Source organism: Haliotis rubra, unplaced genomic scaffold (genome assembly GCF_003918875.1).
Source record: "Haliotis rubra isolate DU_JTF1 unplaced genomic scaffold, ASM391887v1 Scf415, whole genome shotgun sequence".
Classification (NCBI taxonomy): domain Eukaryota; kingdom Metazoa; phylum Mollusca; class Gastropoda; order Lepetellida; family Haliotidae; genus Haliotis; species Haliotis rubra.
In genome coordinates, this window is record NW_025767097.1 from 1 (window position 1) to 27,287 (window position 27,287).

General features: G+C 41.3%; 1 protein-coding gene and 13 non-coding genes across 14 annotated transcripts; 13 read left to right on the top strand and 1 right to left on the bottom strand.

Annotated features, from left to right (window-relative positions):
- Positions 1-141: 141 nt before the first annotated feature.
- Trnat-ugu lies at positions 142-213 on the top strand. Its single transcript has one exon. It is a non-coding gene; the product is annotated as a tRNA-Thr (tRNA).
- A 604-nt stretch (positions 214-817) lies between these two features.
- On the top strand, positions 818-890 carry Trnat-ugu. Its single transcript has one exon. It is a non-coding gene; the product is annotated as a tRNA-Thr (tRNA).
- A 351-nt stretch (positions 891-1,241) lies between these two features.
- Trnai-uau lies at positions 1,242-1,351 on the top strand. The gene is made up of 2 exons: positions 1,242-1,279; positions 1,316-1,351. It is a non-coding gene; the product is annotated as a tRNA-Ile (tRNA).
- Positions 1,352-1,599: 248 nt separating this feature from the next.
- Positions 1,600-1,672, top strand: Trnat-ugu. The gene has a single exon. It is a non-coding gene; the product is annotated as a tRNA-Thr (tRNA).
- A 604-nt stretch (positions 1,673-2,276) lies between these two features.
- Positions 2,277-2,349, top strand: Trnat-ugu. Its single transcript has one exon. It is a non-coding gene; the product is annotated as a tRNA-Thr (tRNA).
- A 351-nt stretch (positions 2,350-2,700) lies between these two features.
- Trnai-uau lies at positions 2,701-2,810 on the top strand. Its single transcript has 2 exons — positions 2,701-2,738; positions 2,775-2,810. It is a non-coding gene; the product is annotated as a tRNA-Ile (tRNA).
- Positions 2,811-3,060: 250 nt separating this feature from the next.
- Positions 3,061-3,133, top strand: Trnat-ugu. Its single transcript has one exon. It is a non-coding gene; the product is annotated as a tRNA-Thr (tRNA).
- Positions 3,134-3,736: 603 nt separating this feature from the next.
- Trnat-ugu lies at positions 3,737-3,808 on the top strand. The gene has a single exon. It is a non-coding gene; the product is annotated as a tRNA-Thr (tRNA).
- Positions 3,809-4,159: 351 nt separating this feature from the next.
- On the top strand, positions 4,160-4,269 carry Trnai-uau. The gene is made up of 2 exons: positions 4,160-4,197; positions 4,234-4,269. It is a non-coding gene; the product is annotated as a tRNA-Ile (tRNA).
- A 250-nt stretch (positions 4,270-4,519) lies between these two features.
- On the top strand, positions 4,520-4,592 carry Trnat-ugu. The gene has a single exon. It is a non-coding gene; the product is annotated as a tRNA-Thr (tRNA).
- Positions 4,593-5,194: 602 nt separating this feature from the next.
- Positions 5,195-5,267, top strand: Trnat-ugu. Its single transcript has one exon. It is a non-coding gene; the product is annotated as a tRNA-Thr (tRNA).
- A 351-nt stretch (positions 5,268-5,618) lies between these two features.
- Trnai-uau lies at positions 5,619-5,728 on the top strand. The gene is made up of 2 exons: positions 5,619-5,656; positions 5,693-5,728. It is a non-coding gene; the product is annotated as a tRNA-Ile (tRNA).
- Positions 5,729-5,978: 250 nt separating this feature from the next.
- Trnat-ugu lies at positions 5,979-6,051 on the top strand. The gene has a single exon. It is a non-coding gene; the product is annotated as a tRNA-Thr (tRNA).
- Positions 6,052-12,411: 6,360 nt separating this feature from the next.
- Positions 12,412-13,156, bottom strand: LOC124288331 (FMRFamide neuropeptides-like; the record flags this gene model as incomplete). Its single annotated transcript, XM_046724847.1, has 2 exons — positions 13,150-13,156; positions 12,412-12,885 (listed from the first exon to the last, which is right to left on the bottom strand). Coding segments are annotated over exons 1-2 (481 nt in total), but the record flags the coding sequence as incomplete, so codon positions are not given.
- Between the last annotated feature and the right edge of the window lie 14,131 nt (positions 13,157-27,287).

Genomic DNA, 27,287 nt, shown 5'->3' on the forward strand with positions numbered 1-27,287 from the left:
TGACACATTTTGATATATCTGAAATTTAGAATATCCCACGTGAATGGTGTTTACACAGACAAATCCCCTGACTGCAATCGACCACCCCGGGGCTCTACAGCTGCTAGTAAAACCGTGGCAAATTGCCAACGGTTATCAGATGCCTCCATAGCTCAGTGGTGAGAGCACTGGTCTTGTAAACCAGGGTCGTGAGTTCGATCCTCACTGGGGCTGGGATATCTTTTATCGGAGTTTTAACCTTTTGCAGTTGAGCCTGATAAACCCTCTTCATGAGGCACCATGGAGAAGTCCTGTGCAAGCAGACTCCCTAGCTCAGTGCTTAGGGTGCTGGTCTCCTACACTAGGGGTCGTGACATCCATGATCAATTGGGGCTATCATATAGGTCCATTTAAAACATGCTAGGATTTTTCTCTTCATTCAAGTGAACTCAGTCTGAATTTTGAGGCCAACTATTCGTCACATGATCGGAAACAGCTGTGTGACCACGACAGTGGCATTCGGGACAAATTCATGCATGAATTCAAGGTCCCCTTTGTTACCCAAGCGCAAGTATCCTTTAAGGTCTGGAAATCCACACCCAAGCCTTTAAATGCCTGGACTCGGCTCAGCCGAAGTTGTAACAACACATATCTTAAAGTGAACAAAATGTATCTTTTGCACTCAATACATGTATTTGACATAAGACATCCAAAGAAATACCACTGTTTGAATGTGTTGTTGCAATCTGTTTGTGTTTGAATTTGTTGTTGCAAGAGATCTTAGTCTAACAGACACGAGTGAGAATAAGAATTGATCAGTTCGGGTCCATGGCTAACTGCCTTCATAGCTCAGTGGATAGAGCACTGGTCTTGTAAACCAGGGGTCGTGAGTTCGATCCTCACTGGAGGCTCATTTTTCTTGTACAGATTTCTATCACCCAGGTGTCAGGATGCCATTGTGTTACCCGGACGGTGAATGTCCCCTCAGAGGCAAATCAGCCACCCAGCAGACATTTCAGTTACATCAACATGAGAGAATTATAGGCTTGAAAGGAAATTCTTCATCTTTGAGAGGTAAAGTAGAGAATAAGATAAACTACCTGAGTCGCGATTGACCTAATTTATGTTTATCTTGACCTGTCTCTTGTTTTCAATTCAGTTTAATATGTAGAATGTTCCAAATTTTCCATATCAGAATGTATTTGACTGCTTGAAGCGTAGCTGAGTAATTTGCAGTGAAAATGTTCAGCTGTTTATCAGCTGCCCCGGTGGCACAATCGGTTAGCGCGCCGTACTTATAGTCAGTACCTTCCCCATGATCACCATGGGATGAGGAATGCGGAGGTTGTGAGTTTGAGCCTCACCCGGGGCATGCATCATTTTGTTTACTTTTCTGACATTTTCACAAAACCCTCACTCCCATTTCTTCTCCAGCGTCATGAAAGGGAGTGTATGGCAGGTGAAAAACATCTTGTAAATCGCAACTGACACATTTTGATATATCTGAAATTTAGAATATCCCACGTGAATGGTGTTTACACAGACAAATCCTGACTGCAATCGACCACCCAGGGCCTACAGCTGTTAAAACCGTGGGCAAATTGCCAACGGTTATCAGATGCCTCCATAGCTCAGTGGTGAGAGCACTGGTCTTGTAAACCAGGGGTCGTGAGTTCGATCCTCACTGGGGGCTAGATATCTTTTATCGGAGTTTTAACCTTTTTTGCAGTTGAGCTGATAAACCCTCTTCATGAGGCACCATGGAGAAGTCCTGTGCAAGCAGACTCCCTAGCTCAGTGCTTAGGGTGCTGGTCTCCTACACTAGGGGTCGTGACATCCATGATCAATTGGGGCTATCATATAGGTCCATTTAAAACATGCTAGGATTTTTTTCTTCATTCAAGTGAACTCAGTCTGAATTTTGAGGCCAACTATTCGTCACATGATCGGAAACAGCTGTGTGACCACGACAGTGGCATTCGGGACAAATTCATGCATGAATTCAAGGTCCCCTTTGTTACCCAAGCGCAAGTATCCTTTAAGGTCTGAAATCCACACCCAAGCCTTTAAATGCCTGGACTCGGCTCAGCCGAAGTTGCACAACACATATCTTAAAGTGAACAAAATGTATCTTTTGCACTCAATACATGTATTTGACATAAGACATCCAAAAGAAATACCACTGTTTGAATGTGTTGTTGCAATCTGTTTGTGTTTGAATTTTTTGTTGCAAGAGATCTTAGTCTAACAGACACGAGTGAGAATAAGAATTGATAAGTTCGGGTCCATGGCTAACTGCCTTCATAGCTCAGTGGATAGAGCACTGGTCTTGTAAACCAGGGGTCGTGAGTTCGATCCTCACTGGAGGCTCATTTTTCTTGTACAGATTTCTATCACCCAGGTGTCAGGATGCCATTGTGTTACCCGGACGGTGAATGTCCCCTCAGAGGCAAATCAGCCACCCAGCAGACATTTCAGTTACATCAACATGAGAGAATTATAGGCTTGAAAGGAAATTCTTCATCTTTGGAGAGGTAAAGTAGAGAATAAGATAAACTACCCGAGTCGCGATTGACCTAATTTATGTTTATCTTGACCTGTCTCTTGTTTTCAATTCAGTTTAATATGTAGAATGTCCCAATTTTCCATATCAGAATGTATTTGACTGCTTGAAGCGTAGCTGAGTAATTTGCAGTGAAAATGTTCAGCTGTTTATCAGCTGCCCCGGTGGCACAATCGGTTAGCGCGCCGTACTTATAGTCAGTACCTTCCCCATGATCACCATGGGATGAGGAATGCGGAGGTTGTGAGTTTGAGCCTCACCCGGGGCATGCATCATTTTGTTTACTTTTCTGACATTTTCACCAAAACCCTCACTCCCATTTCACCTCCAGCGTCATGAAAGGGAGTGTATGGCAGGTGAAAGAACATCTTGTAAATCGCAACTGACACATTTTGATATATCTGAAATTTAGAATATCCCACGTGAATGGTGTTTACACAGACAAATCCTGACTGCAATCGACCATCCCGGGGCCTACAGCTGTTAAAACCGTGGCAAATTGGCAACGGTTATCAGATGCCTCCATAGCTCAGTGGTGAGAGCACTGGTCTTGTAAACCAGGGGTCGTGAGTTCGATCCTCACTGGGGCTAGATATCTTTTATCGGAGTTTTAACCTTTTTGCAGTTGAGCTGATAAACCCTCTTCATGAGGCACCATGGAGAAGTCCTGTGCAAGCAGACTCTCTAGCTCAGTGCTTAGGGTGCTGGTCTCTCCTACACTAGGGGTCGTGACATCCATGATCAATTGGGGCTATCATATAGGTCCATTTAAAACATGCTAGGATTTTTCTCTTCATTCAAGTGAACTCAGTCTGAATTTTGAGGCCAACTATTCGTCACATGATCGGAAACAGCTGTGTGACCACGACAGTGGCATTCGGGACAAATTCATGCATGAATTCAAGGTCCCCTTTGTTACCCAAGCGCAAGTATCCTTTAAGGTCTGAAATCCACACCCAAGCCTTTAAATGCCTGGACTCGGCTCAGCCGAAGTTGCACAACACATATCTTAAAGTGAACAAAATGTATCTTTTGCACTCAATACATGTATTTGACATAAGACATCCAAAGAAATACCACTGTTTGAATGTGTTGTTGCAATCTGTTTGTGTTTGAATTTTTTGTTGCAAGAGATCTTAGTCTAACAGACACGAGTGAGAATAAGAATTGATAAGTTCGGGTCCATGGCTAACTGCCTTCATAGCTCAGTGGATAGAGCACTGGTCTTGTAAACCAGGGTCGTGAGTTCGATCCTCACTGGAGGCTCATTTTTCTTGTACAGATTTCTATCACCCAGGTGTCAGGATGCCATTGTGTTACCCGGACGGTGAATGTCCCCTCAGAGGCAAATCAGCCACCCAGCAGACATTTCAGTTACATCAACATGAGAGAATTATAGGCTTGAAAGGAAATTCTTCATCTTTGGAGAGGTAAAGTAGAGAATAAGATAAACTACCCGAGTCGCGATTGACCTAATTTATGTTTATCTTGACCTGTCTCTTGTTTTCAATTCAGTTTAATATGTAGAATGTCCCAATTTTCCATATCAGAATGTATTTGACTGCTTGAAGCGTAGCTGAGTAATTTGCAGTGAAAATGTTCAGCTGTTTATCAGCTGCCCCGGTGGCACAATCGGTTAGCGCGCCGTACTTATAGTCAGTACCTTCCCCATGATCACCATGGGATGAGGAATGCGGAGGTTGTGAGTTTGAGCCTCACCCGGGGCATGCATCATTTTGTTTACTTTTCTGACATTTTCACTAAAACCCTCACTCCCATTTCTTCTCCAGCGTCATGAAAGGGAGTGTATGGCAGGTGAAAAAACATCTTGTAAATTGCAACTGACACATTTTGATATATCTGAAATTTAGAATATCCCACGTGAATGGTGTTTACACAGACAAATCCTGACTGCAATCGACCATCCCGGGGCCTGCAGCTGTTAAAACCGTGGCAAATTGGCAACGGTTATCAGATGCCTCCATAGCTCAGTGGTGAGAGCACTGGTCTTGTAAACCAGGGGTCGTGAGTTCGATCCTCACTGGGGCTAGATATCTTTTATCGGAGTTTTAACCTTTTTTGCAGTTGAGCTGATAAACCCTCTTCATGAGGCACCATGGAGAAGTCCTGTGCAAGCAGACTCCCTAGCTCAGTGCTTAGGGTGCTGGTCTCCTACACTAGGGGTCGTGACATCCATGATCAATTGGGGCTATCATATAGGTCCATTTAAAACATGCTAGGATTTTTCTCTTCATTCAAGTGAACTCAGTCTGAATTTTGAGGCCAACTATTCGTCACATGATCGGAAACAGCTGTGTGACCACGACAGTGGCATTCGGGACAAATTCATGCATGAATTCAAGGTCCCCTTTGTTACCCAAGCGCAAGTATCCTTTAAGGTCTGAAATCCACACCCAAGCCTTTAAATGCCTGGACTCGGCTCAGCCGAAGTTGCACAACACATATCTTAAAGTGAACAAAATGTATCTTTTGCACTCAATACATGTATTTGACATAAGACATCCAAAGAAATACCACTGTTTGAATGTGTTGTTGCAATCTGTTTGTGTTTGAATTTTTTGTTGCAAGAGATCTTAGTCTAACAGACACGAGTGAGAATAAGAATTGATAAGTTCGGGTCCATGGCTAACTGCCTTCATAGCTCAGTGGATAGAGCACTGGTCTTGTAAACCAGGGGTCGTGAGTTCGATCCTCACTGGAGGCTTATTTTTCTTGTACAGATTTCTATCACCCAGGTGTCAGGATGCCATTGTGTTACCCGGACGGTGAATGTCCCCTCAGAGGCAAATCAGCCACCCAGCAGACATTTCAGTTACATCAACATGAGAGAATTATAGGCTTGAAAGGAAATTCTTCATCTTTGGAGAGGTAAAGTAGAGAATAAGATAAACTACCCGAGTCGCGATTGACCTAATTTATGTTTATCTTGACCTGTCTCTTGTTTTCAATTCAGTTTAATATGTAGAATGTCCCAATTTTCCATATCAGAATGTATTTGACTGCTTGAAGCGTAGCTGAGTAATTTGCAGTGAAAATGTTCAGCTGTTTATCAGCTGCCCCGGTGGCACAATCGGTTAGCGCGCCGTACTTATAGTCAGTACCTTCCCCATGATCACCATGGGATGAGGAATGCGGAGGTTGTGAGTTTGAGCCTCACCCGGGGCATGCATCATTTTGTTTACTTTTCTGACATTTTCACAAAAACCCTCACTCCCATTTCACCTCCAGCGTCATGAAAGGGAGTGTATGGCAGGTGAAAAAACATCTTGTAAATTGCAACTGACACATTTTGATATATCTGAAATTTAGAATATCCCACGTGAATGGTGTTTACACAGACAAATCCTGACTGCAATCGACCAGCCCGGGGCCCACAGCTGTTAAAACCGTGGCAAATTGGCAACGGTTATCAGATGCCTCCATAGCTCAGTGGATAGAGCACTGGTCTTGTAAACCAGGGGTCGTGAGTTCGATCCTCACTGGGGGCTAGATATCTTTTATCGGAGTTTTAACCTTTTTTGCAGTTGAGCTGATAAACCCTCTTCATGAGGCACCATGGAGAAGTCCTGTGCAAGCATACTCCTAGCTCAGTGCTTAGGGTGCTGGTCTCCTACACTAGGGTCGTGACATCCATGATCAATTGGGGCTATCATATAGGTCCATTTATAACATGGTAGGATTTTTCTCTTCATTCAAGTGAACTCAGTCTGAATTTTGAGGCCAACTATTCGTCACATGATCGGAAACAGCTGTGTGACCACGACAGTGGCATTCGGGACAAATTCATGCATGAATTCAAGGTCCCCTTGTTACCCAAGCGCAAGTATCCTTTAAGGTCTGAAATCCACACCCAAGCCTTTAAATGCCTGGACTCGGCTCAGCCGAAGTTGCACAACACATATCTTAAAGTGAACAAAATGTATCTTTGCACTCAATACATGTATTTGACATAAGACATCCAAAGAAATACCACTTTTTGAATGTGTTGTTGCAATCTGTTTGTGTTTGAATTTTTGTTGCAAAGAGATCACTGTTTGAATGTGTTGTCCAAGGGCTGCACCTTCATAGCTCAGTGGATGAGCACTGGTCTTGTAAACCAGGGGTCGTTTGAACTGGAGGCTTATTTTTGTTGCAAGAGATCTTAGTGTTAGGATGCCATTGTGTTACCCGGACGGTGAATGTGAGCAAATAAGAATTCAGATACAGTTCTTGGGTCCATGGCTAACTGACCTTTATGTTTAACCTGTCTCTCAAGTGGATAGAAGTCCCAACTGGTCTTGTAAACCAGGGTCGTGAGTTCTGATCCTCACTCGGAGGCTTATAGTTTTTCTTGTCACAGATTTCTATCACCCAGGTGTCATTTTGGATGCCATTGTGTTACCTCCAGCCGGACGGTGAATGTGCAACCTCAGAGAATGGTGTTTACACAGACAAAATCAAGCCACCCAGCAGACATTTCAGTTACATCAACATGAGAGAATTATAGGCTTGAAAGGAAATTCTTCATCTTTTGAGAGGTAAAGTTGAGAATAAGATGAACTAACCGAGTCGCGATTGACCTAATTTATGTTTATCTTGACCTGTCTCTTGTTTTCAATTCAGTTTAATATGTAGAATGTCCCAATTTTCCATATCAGAATGTATTTGACTGCTTGAAGCGTAGCTGAGTAATTTGCAGTGAAAATGTTCAGCTGTTTATCAGCTGCCCCAGTAGATAGAGCACTGGTCTTGTAAACCAGAGATCGTGAGTTCGATCCTCACTGTAGGCTCATTTTTCTTGGACGTATTTCTATTACCCAGGTGTCAGGATGCCATTGTGTTACCCGGACGGTGAATGTCCCATCAGAGGCAAATCAACCACCCAGCAGACATTTCAGTTACCTCAACATTAGGGAATTATAAGCTTGAAAGAACATTCTTCATCTTGTGAGAAGTCTGAAATCGTCACCCAAGCCTTTAAGGTGAACGGCCAAAAGCCCCTCAGGACAAAAACCCTTTGGTACAAAAGCCCCTCGACCAAAAGCCCCTCTAGACAATAGCCCCTTCGTTAATTTGAGCACCCCTGGCAAACGCCCCTCGATTCATGTATTTCATAATAAAACACTTGTTTCAAATATTTCATAATAATACTTGACAAACAAACATTTCTCATAGCCAATCTCAGGCTTTCCCAAGGAGGAAATGGGTATATGGTTTATCATATCATGTCATTTATAATTCTTGTTGATTTGTTCTTATTTGTTTGATATATATATATTTCTTATTCTCTACAATTATTTGCTAATTAGATATTAATGTATATAGTATTTAGGGTCATTATATCATCAAGCAATACAATGTACCATGTTGTTAATCATTTCTTGTCTTTAATCATATTTTCCCATTAATACGTAAAGTGAGGGGCTTTTTGTCATTTTTCGAGGGGTTTTTTTTTGTCCTGAGGGGCTTTTGGTCGTGGGGCTTTTGTATTAAGGGGCTTTTGTCCTGTGGGGCTTTTGACCTAGACCCGCCTTTAAATGCCTCGACTCGTCTCAGCCGAAGTTGTACAATACATATCTTAAAGTGAACAAAATGTGTCTTTTGCACTCAATATTTGATATAAGACAAGATTGTAGACACCCCCAGGACTGAGAGTAAGTGTACATTGATCCTCGTGTTTGGTGATCATTTAACTCCGGGATCATTCACATGGTGAATTACCTCCTACCCATTACACTTGGACATTCTATTGTCCTATAGGGAGATCGCTTACCATTTAAGACCAAAGTATGATAAAAAAGACATTTTATTAATTTTACACTCCAAATGGATGAAACGTTGATAATTTATATCTGTTAAAGTGCTCATTGCTGAGAAGGAAAGAGTTAAATATATGTATATTCTCTCTATTTATTACATGTGGTAATATTAGGATGACGTCATATAATGAAAATTACAGTGACGTCATAGTTAACAATGTCATACTACGTTGCTGCATATCTCCCATTCTAAGATGCTTCTGTGAAAGATCAAAGGTGCCGACAGTACTTTATCAGACGTTAATGTGCACTTTTTGCATTACGTCACAATGTAATGGCGTCACTGCGCCATTCTAGTCTGCCCCTCGTAATCGAACAATTTTGCATTACGTCACAATGTATAATAGTTCAGGTCGAAAGCGAACTGTATTTTTTAATTTGCCTTGTTTTTCGCGACTGATTATAACTGGTAACAGCCATTTTTGTTTCCATTTAACAAATTGCATGCTTTTCATTCATTTTATCCCTGAAAATGTCTGCGCATCTTTCAAGCTCTATTTCTTAGTCGTATACTTATGGCAGTTCGAACATGGCGATTTCATCGGGACAAGTCTACGTTTGTGTAGTTGTGGTAACCCGCTGCTCCCTATTAAAGATTTTGATTTTGGCTTTTCATTCACTTCACAATGCATGCTACATCCTGTTCCAAAGGTGTTCCAAAAATTCTTAAAGGAGGAATTGTTTAATATAAATGTCAAACCAAATAATACTAAGCAAGAACGTTTATGTTTGTGCAACGGAAAACCATAATACACCAGCAACTATGAGCCTGCACAGAGACCATACATCGGTAAATGGTCTCTGGCTTGCAGGATGTCATTCCTGATTTTGTCACTTTCAGGGGTATTGGGGTAGCCTAGTGGTTAAAGCGTTCGCTCGTCACGCCGAATACCTGGGTTCCGGGACACCGGAAATGGGCTTCACACATTGTACCCATGTGGGGAATCGAACCCAGGTCTTCGGCCTGACGAGCGAACGCTTTAACCACTAGGCTACCCCACCTCCCTCAAGATCGCTGAGGCTCATAACATCTACTGCAGGTTGTAACGTGTGCTCATTGTTTTTATTATTGTCCTATAATTCTTGATAAAAACGCATATCTCTTACAATTTTATTTAAATGTTAACTTATTATACTGTTAATTATGTTTCTGATCATGTCTTGTTTTTCAAGAGTATGTAACTGAAATAATGTTCAAATCGGATTTAACCTAAATGTATCTCTTACTGGCAAGACGCCTGAATTAATGTGTAAGCAGAGTCTCATCTTGACTTCGGCTCTAAGATAACACGTGCCCCCGAGATAGGTGAGGTTGCGGCGTAAATGGATCACAACTGTAAACTTACAGACATCAAGATAGTCGATATGCCTGTACAATGTGTTGCCACCGACCTGACAATCTGTACAGTACAAAGTGTTTTATTGATAACATATTTCACGTGTATGTTTGGTTAGGTATAACACGTGTTGCAGGAATCAATGCGGTGATCACTTCTCAAGGACAATGTTCTACGTAACGGCTGCCTTATACATGAAATGTTTCTCTGAAAATTCAAAACTGATCGATGACCTTGTAGTAAACACGTCAACTTCAAAACATATAACTGCGTCTGTCACACAAACAGATGTAGACAATCAGTGACGTCATCCATCTCAGTGATGCAACATATAACTGCGTATGTCATTGTTAACACAAACAGATGTAGACAACGGATTGTAGGACAAAACCCCTGTGCACAAAAGCCCCATGGGACAAAAACCCCTTGGACAAAAGCCCCCTAGGACAAAAACCCATTAGGACAAAAAAAACAAATGAAGACCTGTGGACAAAACCCCCAAACATGTTTTAACTACTGAGTGATTGGCTTAAGTGACATGATTTTATTGAATCAGTAATAGAGATTATCAGGGATAGGGATTAACAGGCTTCCTTAATTAACTTAGTATTTTGTTTGTAAACAGTATTGAGGATGAAGCTTCATTATTGATTAGGATTAACTGACTTCAAGAATATTAAAAGCTTAATTAATCAACTTAGTATTTAGATATGTACACATTATTAAGTATTTCAACTCACTGTCAACTCACTGTCATATTACAACTGGTATAAATACATGCTCCATAAACTAAGCAGACAGTAGCATTCCAGTTTGTGCTAGTGCTCATAATGTATGTGATGTCGGCTGAAAAAATATTTGACTGATAAACAATCTTCATTATTCATTTGGAGCTTTGGGGTTTTTTTGTCCTACATGGTGGGGTTTTTGTCCTAGGGGGCTTTTGTCCTAGGATTTTTTTGTCCGCACACCAGACAGCTGTACGGAATCAGTGACGTCATCCATCTCAGTGATGCAACACAAGCGACGCCCATCCCAATATCAGTCAGTCAAAGACTGTAGTACGACCGTGGTTATGTTAGTGTGTTAGCGTGGTATATTTTTGTGCTTTAATCACATTTTACGCGTTTCATATTTTTCTTATGTATTTATATGTTAAACTTCTTTTCACAAATCAATTTTCAGGAGACAGCAGATTCTTAAGACCAAATCCCGGCCTTATAACTACCATTATACTTTGTGATAACAACGAACGTCTGATAGTACTCTATAGGCTTTTTTTCTGTTTGGAAGTCACTCTGTATTTAAACACGCCGCTGGACATGAAATGACGAGGCCTTGTGATTCCGAGAAAGGGTTGTATCCTCCCTAGGAGTGATCACTCGTGGTCGACCAGAACGCTGACGTTCCTTAACGTTATTAGTTAGCTGATGTTTTCTGGCCAATCAGCTGATAGACGAAGGATGGCAACCAACATCTCTTGCAATAGCTCTCAATAACATGTCAGCATTCCGCATACTAATAACTTACCATCTTTGAGCAATGAGCAGTTGTCAGTTGAGGAGGCCCACATACTTTGTATCAACGACGAAATAAATTGATTTTTCAAGTTATCGAGTTATAAAAACACTTTACTGAAACTTGATATTTGCTTATTTATGACGAGAACACGTATTGCACGTGATGCTCGATTTTGATCGTAGCACGTTCATATCTAACATCAATCTATCCCCTAAAGGTTAAAACAATAATACAAACAGACATGATTATAATATGAACATAAATGGCTATGACGGTTATAAATCACAGGTGTCGCGATACTTTTGTCCATGTGTATACTTCACGATATCCTCCAAATGTGATATATCACCATGTGGGAATATTCCCTGGGCCCATTCCCGAATCCCGAAACATATGACCCGTACAATCGAACCTGATATTTCCAATGATACACTTTTTCTTAGCTATATAGGTGCATACTGTGGTCATGTTTCGGAAAATGGGTTTCACGCCAATGGCAGTAATGAGCGTAGGTGAGTTGAGTCAAACGCTGCCTCAAATATTCTTTAAACTTTATGGTGAGGAACACCAGCTATGGGCTTCATACATGTACCCATATTGGGAATCGAACCAATGTCTGACGACTAACCACCGGCTATAGGCAACTCCACCACCCTTCTGCCATCACACATTTACGAAACAAAAAATGCAACAAAATTAGTTAGATATGCATCTTTATTTTGTCAAAGTAAGGGGAGACAACCCCGGCCTGAGGATGGAATGTACATCAACCTGTTTCTCTCATAACACGGCAAATATCGAACATACTGTGCCTCATGAAACGAGGGTCAACTCCAGATATGTGGATTTCGTCGTATATGTATAGTTAGATCAAGCTTATGTTATTTGAGAAACAGACACAATGTTATTTGGAAGTGGAGAGGAAGATGCCCTTTCCACCTTGGCGATGAGCATGATGGTTTACATCTCAAACAAGCATTCTCCATATGTCAACAATCAGCAGTTAACGGTATCAGCAGTATGACCATTCATTAAGGCGAATAGAGTCAACAACGTCTCAAAATAGTTCTTATAAAATAGACATAAAACAAAAAAACTTCAGTCAGAATCAGCAGTTTGGTATGTCTGTTGTCGAGGTCGACAAAGGCAGTGAGGTCCTTCTTCCAAATCTAAAGTTCCAATCCACGCTTACCGAAGTGAAGCCATCCATTCCGTCCAAACCTCATGAAGCGTTTTTCTAAATCGCCGACCCTCTCACTCAGAGCTTCATAATCAGCAAGCGGTCGGAGTCGAGGAACTTGGAAATCGTCAGTGGCATCTTCAGATCTTTTCATTGCGTCAGCAGATGCCACAGACGGTTCCTGCACCGACCGACGTTGACGACTGTGAGCGTTGTCGTTGGCCGTTGTTTCGTCCACTGTATCACGCTTACGTCGGTATTGCAAACCATTGTTGCTGGGGGCACCTCGGAGTAGTATGGATTTGAGCATGTCTTCTCCGGGGTCTGAGCGGCCGAACCTTAGGTAGGCTTTGTCCTCGTAGGAGTCGAAACGTTTGTCGATGGTATCTTCCAGACCGGATGTGCCACCTCGACCAAAGCGTAGGAACGGCTCACCGAAATTACGTCCAAACCTGAGGAAGCGTTTATTGAACCGTACGTTGTGATCTGAAACAGGGGAAGGAGAGTTATTTTACAATTTCAATTTGATTGTAACATTCAAAGAGATAAATGAAAACTATTTACTATGTGGTATGGTGGAGTAATGCACTCTGAAACAAGGTCCCAAGTGTAATACAATGTACATATAATATGCAGCGAGGGCATGATGGCGGTGTGCTGTATTTAGATGAAGGAATCAAGGGTTCTCCCCATTTGCATTGTAAAGTATGGGATCCATCTATGAGATTTCAGCTCTGTTGCAACGCGCACCTGCCATGTTACTGATATCAAGGAGCTGGATGTATGTCTAATTAACTCTCAGGGAAAATATGTTAAAGAAATACAAGGACGATACATCCCAAATGTCACTGTGACCATGCCCCGAAAAAATAAAAATATAAAATAACAGCAGGTATTACAAGGTTAAACTCGGCCACTTTAAGTTTACCTTGTTGTACACAAAATGATTAAAGTATTAATTTCTGACATAAAACATCACGTGGATCAGTTACCTGCAAGCAGGGAGATTAATGGTTTAGAAACGTTAATAACTACACTGCAATTATCTCGTGTAGTAAGATATCGATTTACGATCCCACCAGAATGTATACATTAAATGTTGGCAGCGGACAAGGCGGAGCGCTGATCATGCATTTAATTCTCCCTTTAACCACATGCCGCCATCACACAATAGACCCTCTCAAACACCTGGTACTCACATGTATACGTACAAGGAATCTAGTAAAATCTAAATATCGACAAGAACAGCTGGTATGTACATTCTGATGTGTCGGTGAATATAAACATTGGTTGTAGATTTCAACGATAGAAAAGTACTAAGGTCATGAAAATGTCCACGGAGACAGGCCAATTGATATTACAGTCAATTGTATGGGCGTGACATATGTTACGAAGTCGATGTAACATACCCGGGGTGATCGATGATATATCGAGTTATTGACTGTTCGAAACAACCAGACTGACGATATTAGATTTTGGACAACATTAGGTTGCTTCGCCAGATCCATCAAACTGACGGGATTCGAGTTAACGGAGTTCGAATAAGCCATGTTTCAAGAAGACGTGTGCGTACGTAACATGCACATTCGGTTCCATTTCAATATCTAATTCTTAGACTATTTTCCTTGAGTCTCGAAACACAAATTGATCTCCGCTGTCCAGCGTTTAATGGGTATCGATAATATCTGATCAGAAACATCTATTCACCTGGACGCAGATACAAAATAACAGCCGTGGCCGTAGTATTTTTCTGTACACAGTATCAGCATGACAGTTTATGTGAGGAGAAATATAGGAAGGACCTTCCAGTTCAATAAATATTGTTTGAACGGGTGTACATGTAGGTGTTGTTGTTGTTCTGTGAGTTTAAATCAATATGTGCATATATTTATACTCTGCGTTGCCTCACATGTCTGGTGAGCCTGGTCATACATAGCAGCCCGACATCACATGATGCACACGTGTCTTTGTCTCTAGCACGTGTTGTCACCTACAAATGTACATGTAGGGCACCCGTTCTCAAGGAAACATCCGAAAATTTGTCTTTGTGCTCATTTTCATCAATTATACGATCATCATGTGTGTAATACATGTCTGTGATTCTTTCTTTACGTTTAACTGCCATAACTGATCCACTGATGTATAATTGTCTTTTTATTATACTGCTGCAGTGGTCAGTATTTGAGATCGCTTAATTCGAAGTCGTATTAGCGGAGTTAATCCAACATCAGTTTTATGTGAAAGACATGCACAACGTGTAACATGAATGATATACGTCCAATAGCAAACATGTATAGGGCGGGTATGGGAAGTACGGTCTAATGCGTCCCTAAACAGAAGCCTACAGGCGTGGGTTCGAATCCCTGTCCGCCCAGGTTATGTTACAAGTTAGTCCCCAAAGTGGTCAATGTCTAGAGCCTGTATATGTTTGTTCTCATGGACCGGAAATTCGGTCAAATCATTGTACAGCTCCGCATTTGTTGATTCTGTTGAAACTAAAAGTCATATGTTAATTTTGAATTACGTCAGCTGTGTACAAGTGGAGACTTCCTGCTGCTTATGACCAAAGGAAAAACGTAGAAGAAATATTTTCGTTTTGAAGCACAGTTGGGTGCAGTCTTAATGTCTCGTCCCGAACATTTCTTTTGTAGTTGACTCAGAATAATTGATAAGGCTCCCGAGCTAATGATGAAACGCGGGGACGTCAGTTCACCAGATGAAACGCCGACCCAATTCAAACCAACATGGCTTGAGCGATGAGCATCATAAATCTGACAAAGTGATTACTCCTAGTTGTAAGAGCAGGACGATCTGTAATTACTGTACCAAAAGGGCCACGTAAACTAAAATTGTTATTCTCTACATCAAATTACAAGAGTTCAAGAAAATAAAATAATCGTCCTGACTAGGAATGTGTGATGTGTCAACATTATGACTAGCTGTGTGTGTGTGTTGTGTGAGTGTGTGTGTGTGAGAAAACATTTTCGACCAACAGTGTGTGAGTGTGAACACTTATGAGGAAGAGGTGTATGTATTTGTGACTCTCTTGTGTGTATGTGTGACACTCGTGTGTGTGTGTGTGAGAGAGAGACACTCTCGTGTGTGTGTGTGTGTGTGTGTGTGTGTGTGTGTGTGTGTGTGTGTGTGTGTGTGTGACACTCGTGTGTGTATGTGTAATTGCCCATTTCGTGTAATGAACATCTCTCTTGCAAATTTCATAAACAGATTTCTCGCCTATTTCATGACATAAGCCCTTGTCAAGTATAAGTGTTATAATCTTAATCAAAGTACTATTACTAAAGACAGATGCATCATATAAGCTAAGTAAACTTGTCGATTTTGCTTGTATCAAATATTACATTTCTGGTATATAAAGGGTATGTGTGGTTTAACACAAACCGAATTATCTGTTTGATTGGCACATACGAATCTGATGAGTATGTTGTATGTTAATGGTTTGGTATGGCTAAAAACAAGTGACTATATATTCCGGAAGGATGCGTTGTCAGCCAGTTGATAATTTACCAGTCAGACTAAATAGTACTCTCCTCCCCTCGAACTTAGTGCATATTTTACGTACGCTTCTCTCAGTTGTTGCGCCCGTGACCTGTGATTGCAGTGGGTATTATACTATTGGAGATCAATGATATATGTTTTCCGTGATTATATTGGAGATATACCAGCCTATCTATAGAAGCCCTGACCCCAGTCTGGCATTCACTACGTACATGTAACTGTTCACCCAAACAATGGGAGAAAGTTGAAAAGCGCATGTGTGACAGGAAAGAACACCTTAGTTAAACTGTATTCCCGGTAATAGTTTACGATATAATCGCCGTAAAAACAAGTACTGTTGCAGCGGTACGGGTAATTTGTATGAGGATATTCATGCATCGGGCCAAAAGACTGGCTACAAAGCATCTAAAACGGAATTCTATTCCCAGCTTTCAGTAGAGACAGAGCACCGGGGGATATAAACCATCTGCTGAGCGTTGAAATTCAACATGGACAACATCCCCAAATTCGAGAATACAAATCTGACATTTTTTAAACAACGGAGTTGCAACATCACACGCTCAAAGGCAATATGTGTGTGGTCCCACTTTAAGAGGGAAAACGATCCACAGAGGCGGATACAGCTTTTTGAGATTTTTCATCGACCACCAAGATGCCTCCTTTGTATAGGGGTATAGTTGATGGATGCCGGTACCAATCCCAGACTCGCTCAGATGCCCAGGTTTATATTTACATATAAAGTGAGTGAGTGGCACAAATCAGTCTTCCGTTGTAGTGAGGGGTGGGTTCACGTATAGAAGTTTAGGAGAGGAAGGAAGAGGGCTCTCGTCAATTTGCACGTATACTTTTGGTTCTATTGCGCAGCGAGTTTTCTCTAAAAGCTAGGGTGTTCTCTCATTTTAGCCGTGTCATTAGTCAAACACAAAATGTAAGAAGATCTCCAGAAGGATATGGACATTATCTCACTTCGACTTTTGTCAACAACTCAGTAAAAGCGATTCAACTCGTCGACACGTAGACGCTGTGCTGCTGCTGCTGCTGCTGCTGCTCGATCCCAGGATGAAGAAAGGTGTTGTCACAGGGTCAATTAAATTAGGAGACAAGGAATTGAAGACCTTTCCTCCTTCTGACCTTTTATTTGATTATCTTGAAAATGTGATAAACGGCTCGGTGATGGCACCTCTATCTACGTCGCAACATATATATTTCAACACGTCAATAAATTTCAATTCGGAAGTGAAAACACCTATTCTATCTGTTTTGAATAAGAAATCAAGTCCTAGTGATGTGTCAATGACTCGTCGGCGGACACTAACTATCAACTTCACCTATTCCGACGAGGTGGAGACGAACCCAGTACTCATATGTGATCAGCGATCACTCTATCAACTGAACTACCTGTAATGTCACGTCAGATCAACAATGATAATGATCTACGACACATAACATCCCTTCATGGACAACTAGTGCGGCGAGGTAGCCTTGTGGGTAAAGCGTTGGCTTGCCATACCGACGGACCGGGTTCCATGCTTTTCATTGGTTCGGTGCTGGAAGCCCATTTCTGTTGTCGTATGCCCTTTAAAGTGTACCTATATTTCTAAACAAATGTATGTATGTTGTATATGGGCCTGTGGCCTACATACGGAATAAAATACTTGACTTGACTTGACTTGTTGTCCCCCTCTGATCATATCAGGAAATGGTGGACACAGTGGTCTACATGCATTGTACCCACAGGAAATAAAACTCGGGAACCGCCTCTGTTGTTTTATCGATAGAGGTCAGTTGTTCGATCTCCTGTCTTCTTCAAACATATAGACAAACAAATAGCAAAATTGTTGTATAAGTGAAGAAATCTTGAACCACATTTTACATCAGCTCATCGCCTAAGGTCTGCGGCATGACGAGGTAGTGCTGTGATAAGGCTACCTAGCCGTCCTATACTGACTTTTCTTGATAATTGTTTTAGTTAATATTGTTTAAATTCCACTAATACAATTCCTATCCCATCTCGTCCGGGTGTCCTTGACAATCCAATGTGTTATGTCGCCGTTTCTTATGACATCATTAACACAATAGCTTCGTGATTAGTCCAGTCCACAAAGGGCGGATTTCAGCCAATGAAATTGCAAACATTTGCGAGAGAACGTCGGCGCGATTTCCCTGCTTGACGAGGAGACAATGACGTCCCATCTTGAATGAATGTATGGTGGCGAATGTTGTGTTTGTTTGTTGTGTAACGCCACACTCAGCAATATTATGATATATGATGATGGTCTGTAAATAGTTAAGCCTGGACCAGACAATCCACTGATTGACATCTTGAGCATCGATCAACGTAATAGGAATACGGCGACATGTGTCATCCAAGTCAGAGAGCCTGACCACCCGATCCCCTTAGTGGCCTCTAAGGGTAAGCATTAGTTGCTGAAGACCAATTCTAACCAGGATAACCGTTTGGTAACGAGTAGGTGCATGATAATTATCGTACCAGAATTGACATATGTCACACTGGATTATTGTGGATGAGTAATAATATTCTTCACATGTTGTATTGATATGGTGAATTAATTTGGTTTGTTGCTTAATGGCACTCTCAAACTGTGTGACGAAATCTGGGACTTTTCGGTTTTGGTCCAGACATTCCAGTGATTGATACGATGACCAACGATCCACGCCATCGAGGTACGTTAACAAACCGAACCTGACCACCAAGTCCGTGAAGTTGTATTTTCCAGCTGGCATAGTTGATGTCGACCTAGGTTGTTGTTTATTAAACCCGGTTTCTGTAACGCCCACATAAGGTTCCCAGATGCTACCAGATCTAACATCTCGCTGCATTTGAAAGAGCCTTCATCATATGTCAGACCAAAGAAGGGTGAAATGGCGATTTGATCACCGACCGCCGGCGCTCATCTCTGATATACATGTCACACAAAAACGGTAAACGCTAAACATGCTCGGAAATGAATGGCCAGTTGCTCCAATCATTGCTATATTCTGATCAAAATGATGGTTCTTTCTTTAAGTTTACCCGTTTTTGTATCAAATGCATAGCGAAACTTGGGATGAAAAAGACAAAGCAGAATGACATGCATTGACGTACAAAAGTAAACAGGACTTTGTCTTCGACAACCAAACTTTGATAAACGACGTAGTGGGGATTCCGGAAAAACAATCTCGAGGACGCTTATTCAACGGAGGAATGTGTCTTTCCTTTGGGAAGAGTTTCTAAAGAAAGTCAGTAACGCGACAGCTTTAAATACAGCCTGTCTTAACCCGATACGAAGATCAATTTGTATGTGTCAGGGTGACAGTGTTATCTCTGTAATGAACCAGCACAGTTTAGATGCGTTGTCAGGTGCCCCCTGTATGGCCTGGTTATCTCCCTGTCTCCCATGTACGTCTTACGCTGTATCAATAGACGGGCTACACAGTCGGCAAGGGACACTTAATATGCAGCCACGGGTACCAGATATACGTTTATCGTGAATAAGTGAATATATTCTCTCCGACGTCATTCTAGGACTAACTTTTCAGCTGATGTTTTGAAGTGAGATCTTAGCACCTGAAATACAATAAAACCTCTGTTATTCGGACAGTAGCGTTTAAATGCCAGGTAGCCTGCAGGTGTTTACTGGCTCTGAGCAATGTTTCTATAGCAACAGTTTCCTTTAAACGTTTTCTCCAAATGTGTCCACGGAGGTGAAGAAATGAACTGGTCTCACTTCTGTCTAATTCTGCCTTCTTTTGAGTTATTGTGCGAGGTTGAATATTAATTCATTTATTGCATATGTCCCAAGCCTTGACAAGACAAGCATGTTACTGGCAAACCAAACATCATGGACACAACTCATGAAAAATAACCAAGAAAACTTTACGTCCCTCCATTTTGGAATGATGCAAATAGCGATCCTGTCCTTATGTGACGGCAGTTTCTATACAGCTTATCTTCTTGAATGTAACACAAAGACTGATAACAGGTGAGCGTCGGGGGCCGATCAGTTCCACTATCTCAGCCTACACGTATGTGTTGTATCACGATTAAACACAGGAACTCTAGGGTAGGTATAGTCCCTTAGTTATTAATGTGAACAACAATAAATCAGTTTGCTGTTCTGTGCCTACTTCAAGTTCGGTTGTTGTTGCTGTTCTCGTCAGTTTAACTACAAACATCACCGTCGACGCCACAGATTCTCTTACCCCCGGTCTGTCTCCACACATACAGTGTACGCCCACTAAAGAACCCGGTCTCCTCAGAATATGCCTCCACCCCTCCTGTCTCCTCAGAATATCACCTTCACCAACCGTTTCTTCAGAATGTCATTTCTAGCTCTACCGTCATAACATCTCCTCCTTGTTTCTTATTCTCGCATTTCAACCGTCTATTCGGGTACTGTTTTAATATTTTCAAGTCTCAATATTTCGATTTCTCAGAAATCGCATTACTTCGAACATTTCCGTTCTTGAATCCCTACCTATATATACTCTCCCAAAAAAGAAACGCATATAGGAATTCCAACTGTATTTTTATGTTTATGTTGAAACATCTTGTAGGCTTCATGAGTCAATGAAATATAGCGAAATTGCACACTGGGAATGCAGACTTATCCGTCTTTGGCACCAACTCGAGGAAAGTCAGTTTGAGTGTCACATGGAGACGTGTGGTGGCGCTGAAGTCAATACCTCGTGTGACCACCGTGGGCATCCAGAACTGCACGGCATCGCCTCGGCATCGAACGAATAAGTCTCAGAATCTCGTGTTGCCCAATCGCAGCCCACTCTGCCTGTAGTGCCTGTGCGAGTTGCTGAAGTGTCTGGGACTGAGGGTTACGGCGTCGCATCCGTCTGTCCAGGGCATCCCACAGATGTTCGATCGGGTTTAGTCCGGTGATCTTGAGGGCCAGGGGAGCACATTGATGTTGTGGTTCTGGAGGAAGTTTCTAGTGTGACGTGCTGTGTGGGGCCTTGCATTGTCCTGTTGAAACAACTCCCTCTGGCGATCAATGATTGGAAGGAGGTGTGGGCGTAGGATTTCGTCACAGTACTGTTGAGCTGTCAGGTTGCCCTGGATCATCATCAAATCACTTCTCCAAGGGCAGGTTAACTCCCCCCACATCATAACACTTCCCCGGCCAAATCTGTCCACCTGGGGAACGCAAGCGTCGGCGAAACGTTCACGTCGACGTCTGTACACCCGCATTCTTCCATCGCGTCACGCCGAAATTGAAAATCATGCTGTTAAATACGGGTATTTTACGGATGGTGCGTTTTGTTGTGATGTTTCAAAACATAAACACCATAGGACTCATAAACAGAGCAAAACCTTTTGTAGAATGAATCACGTTTTAATTCATTGCTACATGAAATTGCTATTTTCATGATGCGTTTCTTTTTTGGGAGAGTATATTTACTTAAACAAACTGACAACTGTACATTATTTACAGAATTTCGGTAACTGCCCCGCCCCCTTCCTTGCCAAAGTCAGGTCGATCGCTAAACGCCCAGTCTGCACATACTACACCATAAGTCAAATGTCAACAAAATAAAACGAAATCTGCTTCAAAAATAACACGACCAACCTTTATTGAAATTTAATTAAGTCTACAGGGCTTGGGCTGGAAAGGACGCAAGCATCTATCGTTGAACGGGAACTAATTACTGGTGAAAAGGACAAAGTTGAATCTCAGTGAATGAGTTGACAGAGCTTGTGTATTTCCACAGAGACGACAGAGGTCGTTACAGGTGCGTCACACGACCTGACTCACGTGTACCGGGGCCAGGGTTAGGAACCTATCTGCCGATCATCGTAATTCTCCATCAAACTGTAGCAAAACACAAGCATGGAAGTTTATTGCTCCGGGCACCAACACCCACATGGCATGTCCATCCTGATAAATGTTTACCCATTACGGATGGTTCTAGTCTGTAGAGACCTGGCGCCCGGTTCCCTAAGCTACCGTAGCGCTAAGTCGTAAGTCTGTGTAACAGTATAGGAGGTACGACAGTCGTAGCGTTACGATACCTTTGGGAAACGGGGCCCTGGCATTTACCAGGACTGATGATCGTTCTAGAACCAAGAGGAACCTTCCGAAATGTGTTGGACTTGTTTCCAATAGTTTAACACAATTAAAAGAAAGCTGACAATAACCAGGGTCCCACAATGTATTCTCTCATTAGAGACAGGGCCCCTTTTGCCAAAGCCATCGCAGCACTACGACTGTCGTAAGTCTTTACAGTACAGGAGGTACGACTGTCGTAGCGCTACGGTAGCTTTGTGGAACGGGGCCCTGTATATGGCTAATGGACACCGTGGTTAAAATAAGCCTCCAATAAGAGTTAGATCATATATTCAGTTTTATATGATAAAACATACACTATCACCTGCTATATGTATTAATATTATGATTATTTATGTTCATGCATTAAAAGATCATATGTTCTTGCATACTGCCGGTATGGCTATTTCTGTGCCACCGATCATGTTCCAGTGCAGGGCGTATTGTACAATGATGTACAAATATATCAAACACCAAACTTGGTCAGAATTATCTCAACGGTCCTACGTGGATTAAGAGAAGTGAACCTGAACTCAATTTCAGTTCATGGGTATTTAGTTCTTATTCCTTTTCAATCAACTATCAAGGAATCAATAAGTTTTAAAAGTAGACACCTTCAAGTGGGGGCTACACAGCCTGACATACAGCATCGAATCACGATATTAACTACATTATGATAACCTTGGAGTCATATTAAGGATCCTATTTTCTAACTTGACAATTTTCCAAGAAAGTAATCCAATCCGGAAAAATAATATTCCCTTCGTTTTATAAAATAATGACACTGTCATGAGACAGCAGGGACTCTCAGTGTATGTAAGGTTTTCTGGATGTCAAATGAAGTTTCTTTCACGCCTGATCGATGATGAAATTATGTCTGTCGAGATAACGTTGAAAACAAAACTGTTCGTTCTGAAATATGTCACTCATTTTAGTGGGGTTTTTTTTGCATGGTAACACTTGCCGTAGCACAAAGTCCGTGACATTGAGGTCGTTATATAAGCATTATTCTCTTCAGACAAAGCACCAAGTCTCTGTGAATGTTCTAATACCGAGGAGGATGGCACAGCAGGTGATTACTTAGAGGATATGGACGACATTATATTGGAATCCCCTATAACAGAAAGCGAAATCTGTGATGCGATTGAACATTTGAAAAGAGGAAAATCGGCAGGCGTGGATGGAATTCTCTCTGAGATGATTAAATGTTTGCTACCAAAATAACTGCCTTTTCTTACCAAATGTTTTAATATAATATTCCAAACAGATGTATTTCCGGAAGTTTGGTCGAAGTCTATCATTGTTCCTATTTTCAAGAACGGAAGCGTGAACAACCCGAATAATTACAGAGGGATCTCGCTTATCAGTAACCTGGGAAAACTGTTTACCAGCGTTGTTAATAACAGACTTACACAGTGGGCAAATATGCGAGATTTATTACCAGAAGCTCAGGCTGGATTCCGGAAAGGATACTCAAGATAAGACCACATATTTACCTTGTTTGCAGTTGTCGAAAAGTATCTTTCATTTAACAAACGTAAGCTATATATTGCTTTTGTGGACTTCGCGTTTGATTCTGTAAATAGTCATTATCTCTGGGCTTGCCTACAGATGAATTATCTACACGGGAAGATGTATGCAATTCTCAGATCCATGCACCAGAACGTAAAATCGTGTGTTCGTAGCTACAAAGGCATAACTGATTTCTTCGACTGTCCACTTGGGTTACGCCAAGGATGTGTATTGAGCCCCCTACTGTTCTCTCTGTTCGTTAACGAATTGTACAATGAAATAACGCTTTCTGGATAACACGAAGTTCAACTATTTCCAGATATTTTTGAGCTCTTGTCGCTTCTGTTTGTGGATGACGAAATCCTCATATCAAGTTCCGTAACAGGTCTACAGAATCAGCTGAACATCCTAGCTAAATACTCGGACGAATGGAAGCTAACGGTTAATCTGGATAACACGAACATTGTCATATTCAGGAAAGGTGGTCAGTCGCAGCTCAAGAGAGATGGACATACAGAGGTGACACAGTCAACGTTGTAAAAGAGTATAAGTATCTAGGCGTCTTGTTTACACAAACATTGAGCATGAATAAAACTGTACAACAACAAGCAACCAGAGCGAAGAAGGCATTCTGTCAACTACAATCAGTCTTATATAAACTTGATGTTATAACACCCCAAATATTCTTTAAACTACATGTATTTGACGCCCAAGTACTACCTATTTTACTCTATGGGATGTCAAAGCTTTCATTCTATAGAAAAGGTGCACCTGTTTGCATGCAAGAAATTCTTAAATGTTGGACTTTCAACTCCTAACAGCATGGTGTACGGAGAGTGTGGGCGCTACCCACTGTACATCGTGTCTTTCACTAGATGCTTACGCTACTGGCTTAAACTGATTCACATGCCAGCTCATTGCCTACCGAAGAAAGCGTATAACATGATTTACCACCTAAACGAAATCGGCCTTGGCTTCTTCAATAAAAAACTTATTATTCACCTATATGGATTCGGTTTTGTGTTGACTTCTCAAACAGTGGGCGATTGCAACTCCTTTTTGAAGATGTTTCGTACTCGTGCTATAGACATGTTTAAACAGGATTGGCATTCAGGTCTGGAGGAAACCTCAAGATACAACACATATCGCACTATTAAATCCAACTTTGAAACTGAGACGTATCTTCACAACGTCAAATCTAAATCTCTTAGAAACTGTCTCATTCGATTTCGACTAGGTCTCAATGAACTGGAGGTCAATAAAGGAAGACACTACAACATCGAAACAACAACCAGACTCTGTAAAATATATACCATTTTATGTATCTCTTATGTATCTATGATGAACTCAGAATTAAATATTAACCTACATCTAATTTCATATCCACACATACTTTTAAGAAACTGTTATCTTGCAGAAATCCTACTACCCGATTTCACATTGCCTTATATATACACCATGCTTTAACATTACGCCAAACTTCGTTTTGTTAATTGAATTTATATTTTTGTTCAACCTATGTATATTCCTATATTGATATATACATGTAACTCTATTGTATATGGGTCTATGGTCTTTTGTGCAATAAAGCATTGATTGATTGATATATTGTCCGTGACGCTGAGGACGTTATACTGTCCGTGACACTTTGGACGTTAAACTGTACTATACAAAAAGTCCGTGAAACGCAGGTTGTTATACTGTCCGTGACACTGAGGATGTTATACTGTGACACTGTGTCCTTGACATAAAGTACGTGACACGTACGACGTCATACAGTTCATGACACGCGGGGTATTACACAGTCCGTGACATAAAGTCCATGGCGCGGACACAGATATACAGGGATGTTTTCAGAACGTATCTTCAGTTCAAATCGGACAATTTAACTTCAGTTGACATTATAGTTGTCGACCTGTGTTGGACGATTGCGGGTGTCTGGGTGTCTGGAACTGCCTTGGGTGCCACCGCTTATCTACAGTTGACAACTGTGAACGAGACAACACTGGCCAGTTGACAGGACACATTCACTGCCATGTAAACATCTACGGACCTCCGTAACACAATAGCCGCCATCTGTCACCTCCGTGTACTGATATGAATTGGTGACATTATCCATGGAAAGCGGTTAGATTTGCTCTACAGAATTATGTCCCTTATACGTGCCTCAAACCTATCACTGTGGACTCAAATTCTAATATCTGGTTGTCATGAGTAAATCGTTATCGTCGGAATTACTAGAGAGTTAAAACCCCAGGCTGTCTTCCGACATTAAGATGACACAGCTTGCTTTAACCATTGTTAAAAAGTGTTTTAAACCCAACTCACTAACTCACTCACCAACTAAATGTCAATCACGGAGGGCAGGTACTCATATCACTAGTTATTTAGGTACGTATCATAGTATATTTACTTACTTACCAAAGTTAACGTATGTTATATTTGGGATTACATTTTCTTAGTAAAGTACAGATTCTAGTAATTCCACTAAAATGGAAGTTGGACAACTGGTAGCTTTCGACCGTGGGAGCCGTGACAATCCCGGATGGGACTCAACCCAAAAAAGTCCTAGAATCTGTAATTTACTAAGAAAGTGTAATCCCAAATATAACATACGTTACATTTAACTACTTTCTAAAATGGCATTGTGTATTTACCAAAAAATTTACTCAAAAATACGAGTCGTGTATAACATCGATTGTTCATTTTAATAAATAATGTGTGGGCTTTTTTCAAGCACACGTGTCTCGCTTAAAGTGCAGGGGATGAGTCACGGCTATTGGCACCGTGACACGAGGATGAAGTTGCAGACATCGTGACGTGCCTACTTACCACGCAAGAGCTTTCCCTGCCGGGAGGTTTATACATTATAGGGGCCACCCCAGTGGACTTCCATACCCCGTACACAAGCAGAGCATTTACTCACGTAACACAATCTGCACTGTATGTACGTGCATATACGTACATTTATTTAGTGTTCATATGGACTTAACACGGACAGAGTATTTAATTGGTGTAAGACACACATATTCATTAGTCTGGTCATTGCTTTCAATACGTAAAAGTTGTTTTCTCAGACACCATGAGAGGAGAGTTATCTTCCATAGCATGTGCGTCTTTCATGAATGGTCTTCAAAGGAAAGATGGATTTGGAATCAAATTGGCAGAACAATTTACATCCATTCATTAATGAATTTTTGCATGAAGCAACGTGTCTACGTTTTCACTCCTTGAAACATAATGAAAACTCTTTCTGACCATGTGTGGACGCCCGCATTCATGTTTGAAAAGCTGTTTATTGAACAGCGTCGTTTTCAGAATATAGAACGTTCGCCAGTTGCAACAGATATATGCAGTTTAGATAATCCTTTGATGTTGACTTCTACGATCACATATACATACAATTCATATATATACCTATATACATTTACACCTTTGTACCTGGGGGTAAATAAACACTTATGAGACTTGTAAACGCGATCACATGACAAGTAAACCCACATAAGTATAGCCACACAGGTACTCATATGTTAAATACACATATACAGATTAGTGGTGTAACGATTCATCTACAGTATCGATGTTTGCATAGTCACCTATGCGATACGAGTGTATCGATACAAAACACATTTAGGCAATATATCAGGATATATAAATCGCGAGGGTCCATGATACATCGATGTATCGCCACAAGAGACGATATATCCCGATACTACTTAACTATTTCTTTGAGTGGCATTCTAGAAGTTGGTGGTATAGAGATGACAAGACTTTATGGATGATCAACTAGTGGCATTCTAG